Below are 12655 nucleotides of genomic sequence, written 5' to 3' on the forward strand. Positions count from 1 at the left end.
ATATATATTGGAGTGTTCACATCATTAAAAACTTTAACCTGTTCTTCCCCTGTAGATTCTACAAGCACCTGGATCGTGGGTACAATTCTTGTTCCAGAACCGACCTCTACTTCATCCCTCTGGGTGGCTCCAAACTGGCCAAGAAGAGAGAAGAAGCTGCTGAAAAAGCAAAGAGGGAAGCAGAGCAGAAAGTCAGAGAGGAGCGAGAACGAGAGAAGGAAAAGGAAAAAGAGAAGGAGAGGGAACGGGAGCGTGAGAGGGAAGCGGAACGAGCCGCAGTAAGTGTTCTATATAGCTTTGCATCACTCTTATTTTATCATTTCCTACATGTTTTATTGCCGTCTTCCAACCTTTCGACCCTTTTCTCTGTACAGAAGGCTTGCAGTTCCCATGAAAGTCGCCTTGGAGAGTCGCAGATGGGTGGCCCAACTCATATTCGGCCATCGTTTGAACCTCCTCCAACTACTATAGCTGCTGTTCCTCCTTACATTGGGCCAGATACACCTGCTCTTCGCACCCTGAGTGAATATGCACGACCACACGTCATGTCTCCAACTAACCGTAACCATCCATTCTTTGTTCCTCTTAACCCCAATGACCCTCTCCTGGCATACCACATGCCGGGCTTGTATAATATGGACCCTACAATTCGTGAACGGGAATTACGCGAGAGGGAACTGCGGGAACGTGAAATTCGGGAGCGAGAGCTTCGGGAGAGGATGAAACCTGGCTTTGAGGTGAAACCACCTGAGCTTGACCAACTTCACCCTGCTGCTAACCCCATGGAACATTTTGCTAGACATGGTGCACTCACCATACCCCCAACAGCAGGACCACATCCCTTTGCTACTTTTCATCCTAGCTTAAACCCACTTGAGAGGGAGAGACTGGCTCTGGCAGGACCACAACTACGGCCAGAAATGACTTACCCCGAAAGACTGGCAGCTGAGCGGATACACGCAGAGCGCATGGCATCACTTACTAATGACCCATTAGCTCGGCTGCAGATGTTCAACGTCACGCCTCATCACCACCAACACTCGCACATACATTCACACCTCCATCTCCATCAGCAGGACCCATTACATCAAGGTGAGTCATGGGTCGGGGGTCCGGGTTTCTCACGGAAAACTCTGTTTGCCTTGTCCACATGCCTGTTACCTATTTTATATGATACATAGGAGTCAATCACTCGATTTTCCTTCATTTTGAGGTTGTTGCTGTAATTGTCTCACCCATGTACCAGACAGCGAAGTCGTGTAGAAACCACACAAATGTATTTTAAGGTTGCATTGAAATCTTTCTAGAAGGAACGGGCATCTTGCCCAAGAGAGTCACTGTCTGAAATGGCTGAAGTGGGTTTTCTGCAATTGTTAGGATCTCATTTGGGAAGTTCTGACAAAGACTGGTTGATATGGACCAACACTGTTGCTTACAGGTTGTGTATCCCTAACAACCAGGCTATGGGGATTCTCACGGATTTGTCCAATTTGTCCGTTACCTACTCTTGTGTTACTGCACCTGTTTACACTGGATACAACGAATATGCAAAGTAGTCCTCCTCCAAAAGGGAGAAAGCTGCCTCTCTAGCGCCCCCTACAGGTAGCGACCTAGAGCGACAGCTGTCTCCCTAACAGAAGAGCTAGTTTGCATATACTTTTTCCCATGGAGCATTGCTTGTAAGACTCCTTAGATCCGCTGGATCTCCTCCAGTACTTGAATAGTAAGTCTATCAATCCTGTAAGCAGGGCTTCCCTTCTTATATTTAATCTTTAATTTCTGTGTCTGGTTCTTTGACCACCATATATCCCGTGAATCCTTTATGTGCACGTAATACTTGATGCTTTATTTACAGACAATATCCCCCCACAACGCTGAGTCTTTAGGTCGGGAGTTGTCTTACCTTGAGCAGAGGGGTTTCTTTTCCATAGGTAGAGGAAGGTATAAGTATGTCGGGGCACTTGCTATTCAGATCATTTTCTGCGGCATCCACATTGCCCTATAAGGAGGAAGCGGACAGGTTTTCAGTTTCTCAGATAAGAGTATAGCGGTGGAAATCATTCTCCTTCTAGGTCTATTTTCTGTCTGGAGGTGTGGACTCTTTGGTATTCAGTGGCATTTGCTGGACTCTTGGCGCTTAGCGGAAGGTTAGAGAGACGAATATGTTGACTATTTTTATGATGTCATTACTCTCCTAGCACCGTGCCTTCAGTGCCAAGGCTTCTCACTCCCAACAGCAAACCATTAAAGGCTATGGCCATCTTCACAAACCGATTTTATTGCCCCAATTTATGTACAAAGCAACTTTGCGAATCCTCTTCAGTAAACATTTCCTACTATTTTGTGTCTCCAGCACGTAGGTCTTCATGGTAACAGATAATAAACCCTGTATAGTGTGATGCTGCCATCATACTCCCTTCTGTCTGTGTCCCTATTACTATACCAAATGTATTGGAAGTGGGGACAAATAAAAGGGACTATGACTGCGGGATCTGACTACACGGGGGCTGTTTGTTGTCTGTTACCATGGAGTCTGCATAGAAGATGTAGAAACAAAATAGTAGGAAATAAAGGTTGTTCAGGGGTACGTAGCCTTTGGTGGTTTCCATAAGAGGACCCTGATACAATGTGCCCTCTCGGTTGTTGCTCCCAAGTCAGATTTGCCTATCCACCATACATGAGGGGAAGGTTAGGGCCAGGAGGCAGCCCTGTCATGACTATATAGTTGTTGGGTTGGTTCCTTTAGCATTGTTATAGTTAGTGTGCTTGTCCTGGGTAGTTAGCAGGGCATCCGGGATTTTAGCTACTGTATATTTATCTGCTGTTTTTACCCTTTATTTCCTTAAAAAAAAAAAAAAAAAAAACAAGCTAGGTTGAGCATTGGGCGGTTTAGTTCCCGTTCTGACTGACTCAATCTGGTGTTTAGCTGGTGTCAAAATCCATGTGTGTTTCTTATATGTGTTGGCGGCATCTTACGATGTTATGTGTTTTCAATAGACTGCTGCTGTAACTCTAAGTCTTGGCCGGGCGTGGCTGAAAACGGGACATGTGTTCCAGTCCACTTTCCTGGTAAATAAAAGCAACCATTTTAAAAGGGGGGGAGAAGAAGGACTTGGGAGACCGGGATTATCTTCCAAAATGGGAAGCGAGCCCGAGAGCTAAAAAGAGAGAGAAAAAAAAATGTCAGGAAACCTTCAGGAGTGCCTTCTCCTATTTATCTAGATGTGTTGGATTTGCTGTAGGAGCAGCGGTTCCGGTATCTCCAATCTTGGTGCCTAAGGCAAAGGGTTAAAAATTAACAAACAAAGGACTTTTGTCCGTTCTATTATTTGAAGATGACTAAAATTACTAAAATTTGAAGATCTCCAGGCTTTCACATCACTAAACAGTGCTTGGTGTGGACTAACATCTTACATTGTGGGTCGTTCAGCTTGGGATTCTGCTGCCAGCCTATACCCTAGGTACCCTAGCTTACCCTGTACCCTATACCCCAGCTGTTATACATCAGGCAATTGTCAATTATCGTGTAGGACCAACTCATGTACTAATAAAGGGTATTGTATAGACCACTGGCTTCCTATGCGGTTTGGAATGGCAGTCTGTGTCTGATGAAGGGCTATAGGCATGTACATGACCTGAACCATTGCAATGGAAGCATAAAGCTGGTATCACAGGGTCATATTATGGCCTCCTGAACTGCAACCCAGTTTATTAAACCAAATTACAGATCCATAGGGTTTTACGGTGATCTGTGTTCAGGAGGTTCCTCTCTAAGGCTTGGGCCGCACAGGTTGTGGGCTCACAATGTGTTAGGACTTCAACAAATTCCATCCAGGTTATGACTTCGCCCTAGGTTAGCTCATCAGGTTCACATTGGTGGGACGTGAAACTTGGGACACCCACGATCAGCTGATGGCTGAGTAAAAAAAATTTTATTTTTTTTGTTTACGTCCCCTCGACCCATATAAAATATATAGCAGTTGTCTGGAGTGGACAACCTTTTTAAGCCTTCCACTTGTCCTCCCAACTTGTGCAAGGAACCTCATGCAACCTCCTACCTGTGTCCTCATGTAGTGTATAAGAGATATATATATATATATATATATATAGTGTGGTCACCAACACAGGGAGTCACAGCTACGTGTGAGGTATTGATAGCAGCTAGGCCTAAAGACCATTGAATGATTTTAATCTGGACTGAAGAGCTTGTATGGCGGTCATATACCTGGTAATTTCCAGCAGAATCTATAGCCGGACCTTAATCCTTATTGAGGTGTCACTGCCATAACTACTTCCTAGCACATCAATCCTGAGTTGGAGTTACCGGACCCTCGAGGATAGACCTGTCGGATCTGCCCTGGCTAATAATGGGTAACGCTTCCTTAGCGCAAATCTTGCTTGCATTGCTTGAAATGAATGGAGGCGCTGTATAACATCATGTAACGCAGATTAGGAGATGAGGATACTGGTAGCCCCGTGTGCCATAGCCAAGGAGATCTCCTTGTGTTTGGATTTGTTTATTCTTGTAGTATATGAAGGATGTAAGTAGGAGACGGCTGCAGCTTTCTCATAGGAACAGGCTGAACGTATGAGTGGATAGAACTTCTTCCGGCTACCGCTTTGTTTCCATTGCTGATGAGATCCTGGATGAACGGAACAAAGTTTTTGTGATATTGGTTTATGAATGAGTCAGTGTGGTGCACTACACAATAATCCGTACACGTTGCCCCCAGAGCGTTTGTATTGTGAGCTGGGCAACACAGTGGCTCAGTGGTTAGCACTGCAGCGCTGGAGTTCTGGGTTCGAATCCTGCCAGGAACAACACCTGCAAGGAGTTTGTATATTCTCCCCATGTTGTGTGGATTTCCTCCCATTCTACAAAGACATACTGATAGGAGAATAAAAATGTTCATTGTGATCCCTATATGGGGCTCATAATCTACATTAAAAAAAAAAAAAAAAAAAAAAAAGACTTGTGTCACTTCTGGAAAAATCCAGGATTTGGAATATGCAGGTGGAATCTTTATAGACTGTTCGAAAGGTGGAAAATGAAGAAGAATTGAGTTGGACGCCCGCCTCCGATTTCTCTTCATTTTCTACCCATCTAGCTCCCCATGGAAGATCATCGGAGAGGACGGACTCGGTATCTGTCATTTTAGGCAAGGTTTGCTGTTTCCAGGAAAAACCTATACAGCAGCCAACATATAAGGGGAGGATGTAGTATATATCAGAACATCACTTGTCAATGTCCGCCCTGGAGTAGACAGATTGTGTATCCCTAACAACCCGAGACCACACATTTCCAAGTTCACAGGGAGATGAACCACAATAGGGCTGGAGTGGAGGCAATTTCAACAAATCTCATCCATACTCTGTAATGCAAAGCCTGACCACTGCTCTCGCCCCTGGAGTTAAACCCACAGTAAAGGCGGGTTCACATCTGCGCCTCGGTCTCCACTTTTAGGTTTGCGTCTTCTTCTGACAGGAGACGGAAACCTGGCAGACAGTGTCCTCCCGTGAGCGTCTTCTGCTCTCCGCCGTGAAACCGTTTTTTTGTTTTGTTTTGTTTTGTTTTTTAATCGGACACAAAGTCCCGCATGTCTGACTTTGTGTCCAGTTAAAAAAAAAAAAATGGTTTCACTGCAGAGAGACACAAAACGCTCACGGGTGGATACTTTGCAGATGAATGTGTTTGAGAAGTGACTGCCAGCTTCCGTCTCTTGTCCAGTTTCTTGGGCAGAAGACGGAAACCTGAAAGCAGAGACTGGGGTGCAGATGTGAACCCGCCCTTAAAAGTGTGTAATATTTGACAGCTCGGCCACCAGTGTGGTTGTAGCCTCATGCACACAGGAGCCAGACGCCGGCATTCACATATTCTATGTATGACCAGAGACTACCTTGTGTTGACAGACGCTGGCTCTGAGAGGGGCACATCACCAGTTGGCATCGGCTGTCTCATGGGCCAGGCATTGCTCCCTGGGAAAAAAGGTTCTGCATATCCAGAAGAATGCTAACTATATGGGTACATGCATCTATTGGATAGCTACCCTATAAGTCAATGTGAAACCCATTAACACGCTATGACTTATAGGATTGTTATCCTCTAGGTGGCGCTACAGAGGCAGCTTCCTTCCTCCTAGATGACTCATTTATATTGGCAGACGTCAGACGTGTTATGTGAATGCGATCCTGGGCGGCCACGTCCATGAAGTGTCTGCATGCCTGGTGCACATGAGCTAAAAATGTAACCCTGAGGCCAAGTTCACATCTGGAGACTCCACCACAGAGGCCGCCAAAAACCGTCAGAGCAATATGTCCTGCATGGAGGACTTTTCTCTCCACTGATTTCATTTTTGGAACAACAGATTCCCATGCACCCCATTATAGACCGCAGGGTGCACCGATGTTGTAAGTAACTGCTGAAACAGCGGTGTAGCTCTTGGTTGTTCAGGTCCTCCAGTACAAATGTGAACCTAGCCTAAAGTGTCATGCACATGACTGAGTGTCCAGCCCAAGGCCCTGCTGATGGGGGTGCAGGGTCCCGCTCCATCCTAATCCTTGTCACCCGAGAAATTGTAACTCAGTCATGTGCATGAGGCCTAATATTCTCAGTTATCTCCTTAGCAGTCCATATACCTTTTGGCTCTGCAGAGAGTCTTGGCTGCTCATACTCTTTATGAAATCCATATAAGCAATGGCGTTATTGATGACAACCTTTTGGAAGTAATGCAGTATGGGAGAAGGATTCATAGAGTCACTCAATGTCTTCTGGGAGTCTGTGGACCATACGGAGAATAGGAAGTAGTAACATCCACAGCAGCCTTGGAGATTGTCTACACTTGTATTCACATATCTGGGGTTTATGTCGCCAGGACTTAGAGGGGTTTGTCTTTTATAGTTCTATATTAAGCACTAAAGTATCCTTGAAAGTCCGTGTGTCCTCTATGGCCATGAAGGGTTAAACTAGTGAGTGCTATACAGATGCCGGAACAGGTTACGCAATTGTGAATGGCGTCCAGCCGAAAAGGATATTTGGGTGGAGCCAAATTGTGATCCTCGGCTGGAGGTCGCGCAGTGTAGACGATATTGTCATCATCTAGCTTCTTTATAGGCACCTTGCCAGTGACCTATGGCGGCTTTGCTTGCATTACTGATGTGTTATAGCCGTGGAAATGGCGCATTAGAGGGTCAGGTGACCTCTGTGGTTGGTATGATTGTTCTGACAGTATAGGTAAGTCCGCTCCATCCATACGGAGATGGTGTCATACATAACCCCCTCTGTGCGGAGTGAATGTACCCTGGACTGTATTGTAGTCAGGCAAGTGACGCTGCACAGCACAGGTAAGTGGGGGATGGGGTGAGTGCTTCCAGGAGCTGTACGCAGCATCGTTTGCATGTTCTTGGCTTAACGATTGTGTCGCTAATTAACGGTTAGTGAGGGCAGATCCTTTCCTGAGCTCGCAAAAACCCCAATCTCCCAGTCCCGAACTCTCTGAAGTATGACGTGCTGTGTTCCTGTGATAGTATAGATCTACGGCATTAGCGCAGAAATAATCTCTTGTGCTCTCATTCCAGGTTCGGCAGGTCCTGTACATCCACTGGTTGACCCACTGGCAGCTGGACCTCACTTGGCACGCTTCCCATACCCTCCTGGTACCATCCCCAATCCTCTGTTGGCACAACCACCTCATGAACACGAAATGCTCCGACACCCTGTATTTGGTCAGTATTTACGACAAAGTGACTGCTTTCATAGAAAGGCTATACACACTTTGCAGCAATGCAGCTTTTGTTTTACAGTACCATTTTTAGTTTTTAAAGGGATTATCCACTTTTTAATATTGGTGACCTATGGATGCGCCATCAATATTAGAAAGTGAGCGACCCCTTTAAGTATTTCAAGGGTGAAAACATACTCCATTCATAATGGTCATAGTAGGCTCAGTGTTCTCTCTACATCGCCTTTTCTGCTATTGTCTCCTATTGAGTGGGTATAGGCTATGTCGCTATACACTCACCGGCCACTTTATTAGGTACACCTGACCAACTGCTCGTTAACACTTAATTTCTAATCAGCCAATCACATGGCGGCAACTCAGTGCATTTAGGCATGTAGACATGGTCAAGACAATCTCCTGCAGTTCAAACCGAGCATCAGTATGGGGAAGAAAGGTGATTTGAGTGCCTTTGAACGTGGCATGGTTGTTGGTGCCAGAAGGGCTGGTCTGAGTATTTCAGAAACTGCTGATCTACTGGGATTTTCACGCACAACCATCTCTAGGGTTTTCAGAGAATGGTCCGAAAAAGAAAAAACATCCAGTGAGCGGCAGTTCTGTGGGCGGAAATGCGTTGTTGATGCCAGAGGTCAGAGGAGAATGGCCAGACTGGTTCGAGCTGATAGAAAGGCAACAGTGACTCAAATAGCCACCCGTTACAACCAAGGTAGCCAGAAGAGCATCTCTGAACGCACAGTACGTCGAACTTTGAGGCAGATGGGCTACAGCAGCAGAAGACCACACCGGGTGCCACTCCTTTCAGCTAAGAACAGGAAACTGAGGCTACAATTTGCACAAGCTCATCGAAATTGGACAATTGAAGATTGGAAAAACGTTGCCTGGTCTGATGAGTCTCGATTTCTGCTGCGACATTCGGATGGTAGGGTCAGAATTTGGCGTCAACAACATGAAAGCATGGATCCATCCTGCCTTGTATCAACAGTTCAGGCTGGTGGTGGTGGTGTCATGGTGTGGGGAATATTTTCTTGGCACTCTTTGGGCCCCTTGGTACCAATTGAGCATCGTTCCAAAGCCTACCTGAGTATTGTTGCTGACCATGTCCATCCCTGTATGACCACAATGTACCCAACATCTGATGGCTACTTTCAGCAGGATAATGCAATGCCATGTCATAAAGCTGGAATCATCTCAGACTGGTTTCTTGAACATGACAATGAGTTCACTGTACTCCAATGGCCTCCACAGTCACCAGATCTCAATCCGATAGAGCATCTTTGGGATGTGGTGGAACGGGAGATTCGCATCATGGATGTGCAGCCGACAAATCTGCGGCAACTGTGTGATGCCATCATGTCAATATGGACCAAAATCTCTGAGGAATGCTTCCAGCACCTTGTTGAATCTATGCCACGAAGAATTGAGGCAGTTCTGAAGGCAAAAGGGGGTCCAACCCGTTACTAGCATGGTGTACCTAATAAAGTGGCCGGTGAGTGTACACCTTACAATAATGTTGTCTGAAGCCATCGATTTTGGTGGAATTAATATGTATGGAGGGCTCGCAACTCTAAATGGATGGCAGATCTCTGGATTGCAGCATGCCCAATGCTCAGGTTCTCAGGGAAGATAAAATGTGTCTGGTAGGGTCACGCTCCTTATTTATATATGCATGCTCGGCCAATCTGAGTGTGCATGTGTAGGGGCAACTATCTCATGTGTATGGCCAGATTACTGCATATGTTACACCAAACTGTCTCCATTAGAGTATTAGAAGTCCATGCTTTCTACCTAGTAGTAACGTGTAATGTTTCTTGCAGGCGCTCATTACCCCCGAGACCTACCAGCGGGTATCCCACCTCCCATGTCTGCTGCTCACCAGCTCCAAGCTATGCATGCTCAGTCTGCTGAGCTGCAGAGGTTGGCAATGGAACAACAATGGTTACACGGTCACCCACACATGCACGGTGGGCACTTACCCAGCCAGGAAGATTATTACAGGTAAGTCTCTATTCCGCTGGAGCAATGGCAATGTCCTTATTACTCCAAATGGCTCACTTGCATAATGACAGAACGGTGATCTTTTGGGAACGGAGGTAGCGATTCACAAGGGTTAAACACGGTATGATTCAGGTGACTCTAACCTATCTATGGGGCTGGGTAACACTCGCTTTAATATTTATTGTATTCCTGATATCCAGCCATTTGTTTGGTCACGTTGTCCCTGTATTATGTCCCTGGCCCAGTTCTATAATCTGTGAAAAATTATCTTTTCAGTCGTCTGAAGAAAGAAGGGGACAAGCAATTGTAACGAAAAGAGAAGACTCTGGACCTCTCCCTCCTTCCCAGCTCCCTTAGGAGAGTCAGGCTCCACACGACGGGTCCCCAGAGGCTGCGAGATTCCTCCTGTATTTAAGACTTGTCATATACTGTCCTTTCATCTGTAAAGAAGACTCCTCAAAGCCAGACTGGCCGCCCCCTGCATGATGCATACTTTCCCCAGCCTCGGGAGGGAGCAGGTTTGGAGGGAGAGGCGGGGACAGTATTGGACATTTGGCAGCAGTAGCGCCACCTCATGCTCTGGAGGTGCTACCCCCATCCATACACTCACTGTGTGCAAACGAAGCCAGAGACTCTGTAAACGACAATAATAATAAGCAACATATTTCGCCAGCACTCGTCCGGGTCTCCTGTGCTGTGACTATTTCATTCTTTATTTTACTACATCCTCAGCAGGAGAACCCCCATCATTGTACAGAGGTCGCCCCAGTCTGTCTATACCCTGTAAATACATTACAAGCAAGGACTGGGGAGAAGGTGTCAGGTCATCCTTTCTGTTCCTGTCCCTGCATTGCAGTTACTACCTGTGAATTTTCCTTTAACCTCTTCACTGCCTCTTGGATCTGTGACATTAAGCCTATGGCAGCAAAGTGGTTAAGAACCTGAGATGAAACTTAACAATACTCCAAAGCCTTACCAAGGATGCATTGGTAGAGCAGAAGTCATGAGCCCATCCTTCATTTCTTTAGCTTTCACCTCCTCCTGGCTTCCTCCATCTTTATCTGAGCCTGAATAGTCGCCGTTCTCATGGTCCGTTTTCCAGGAATAATCTAGATTTGCTCCATGTACACCTCATGTGGGTGATTTCTGGAGAGTGTATGTGGGGGCAGGGGGGGATTCTTTCACGCTAATATAAATTTTTTTCCTTCCCGAGTCATGTCACACTTGTAGATAGGGGCTACAGCGTTTTAAGTTGTAGAGGCGAAAAAGCGCACACAGGCTTGTGCGGATCTTCACTTTATAGCATTAAAGTTTCTGCAGGGTTAGAACTTTTATTATTTAATTTATAAGGAAAGCCTCCTATATTTTAGTGTTTGGGTCCTGCTATACTTAATGCCAAGGGTTTTATTTGTACAGATTCTATTTAACCTGGGCTCTTTTATTTTTTTATTTTCATGTCATTCTATTTTATCGTATTTTTTTTATTTTTCGTTTGTATGTTTTTTCTCTACATGTTGCTCACTGCTCCCCCTAGTGCCAGGCCTAGGAAAAAAAGAAAAAAAAAAAAATCCTCTAGATGTGTGGGTGAGTTCTATGAAGGCGCGCTTATACCAACTGCTTATCCACCGTGCGATGTCTCAAGCGTAAGGCTGCATATTTCACGCTAAGACCAATGTATGCTGTTTGTCCAGGTTGAAGTTTCTTCCCCCAAACAAGGGTATCACCACCCCCTGCTGTACTGACTGTTATTGTTTTTGGCGACCAGCATCTCAGGGCTGCGCCAGATCACAAGGCATAAAGGTTACCGTCAAGCACCCCTTCATCACCACTCGTCATGGCTTCCATCTATACGTGGGTCACCATTTCATTCCATACCTAACAGGCCGTATCCATTTACTAATACACATTGTACAAGGTGTTTACACCGTGTTCTACTACGCCACCTAGAGTTCCTGTGGAAAGTTTGATGGTAGTGTAGTTCAAGCAGTATCTGGACACCCTCGGCCATACTTTATATATATGTTGCTGCTTCCATTCTTGCAATAGTATTTTACACTACAGTTACGCGTTGATCTGCAGAGTTGTGTTAGTTCTTATTATCTATCCACGGTGTTGGGGTGCTTAACTACTTTGCCCTTGCTGGCTGTTTTGTGTACAGCCTGCGGTTCGGCGTTGAGGAGCCCTGCAGTAAGTTGATGTGCACTAGGCCTCCCCAGCACTGAAGGGCTACAACTTTTACTGCCGTAAGGCCTGGTGACACACGGTCCCGCCATGCCGGCAGGAAAAAAAAAAAAGTTAAGTCGACTGTTGTCTTTCGTTCATTTTTGTTACTTTTTACCACTCCACTTTGTTTCCTTCTTTCCTATTTTTGTAATTTCGGACGTACCTCGTTCAGTGTGTAAGAAACTGTAAAGCTACTTGTTTCATGGCGCCATTTAGCAGAATGTACATCAAGACTGCTCCATTTCTATATATATCTTGAAGATTTTAATGTATATAGGAGTAGTTTGCCATGGGGGTAGAAACCCAGAAATTCGTGACTTCTGTGTTTTCTCCATTTTGAGTATTTTGTAATTTTTTTGGAAATATTTGTGGACATAAACAATAAAGCAAGCTACACCACAAGCCATGTGTATTACCTGTGTTTACTCCATTACCGTATGTTGCTTGGCAGTGCTAAAATATGCAGGTAGGTTATTGGGATCGTGCAGGTTGGTTATCAGGATCGTGCAGGTTGGTTATCGGGATCGTGCAGGTTGGTTATCGGGATCATGCAGGTTGGTTATCGGGATCGTGCAGGTTGGTTATCATGGTCGTGCAGGTTGGTTATCGGGATAGTGCAGGTTGGTTATCGGGATCGTGCAGGTTGGTTATCGGGATCGTGCAGGTTGGTTATCGGGATCGTGCAGGTAGGTTATTGGGAT

At 45.6% G+C, this 12655-nt stretch overlaps 1 protein-coding gene across 3 annotated transcripts in view; it reads left to right on the forward strand.

The window, feature by feature from the left end:
• The window catches only part of RERE (arginine-glutamic acid dipeptide repeats), a 234945-nt gene extending 222589 nt beyond the window's left edge, over positions 1-12356 (forward strand). Inside the window, exons 18-23 of one of the 3 annotated variants that reach the window (XM_075279651.1) lie at positions 56-278; positions 375-1092; positions 2998-3069; positions 7576-7722; positions 9551-9731; positions 10008-12356. In XM_075279651.1, the coding sequence (XP_075135752.1) occupies positions 56-278; positions 375-1092; positions 2998-3069; positions 7576-7722; positions 9551-9731; positions 10008-10041 (1375 nt within the window). In that variant the 3' untranslated portion in view covers positions 10042-12356. Of the gene's footprint in view, positions 1-55; positions 279-374; positions 1093-2997; positions 3070-7575; positions 7741-9550; positions 9732-10007 lie in introns of all 3 variants that reach the window. The other 2 variants (XM_075279654.1, XM_075279653.1) reach the window with 2 other exon arrangements.
• Positions 12357-12655: the final 299 nt, after the last annotated feature.

Source organism: Leptodactylus fuscus, chromosome 6 (genome assembly GCF_031893055.1).
Source record: "Leptodactylus fuscus isolate aLepFus1 chromosome 6, aLepFus1.hap2, whole genome shotgun sequence".
In the NCBI taxonomy this organism is placed as follows: Eukaryota; Metazoa; Chordata; class Amphibia; order Anura; family Leptodactylidae; genus Leptodactylus; species Leptodactylus fuscus.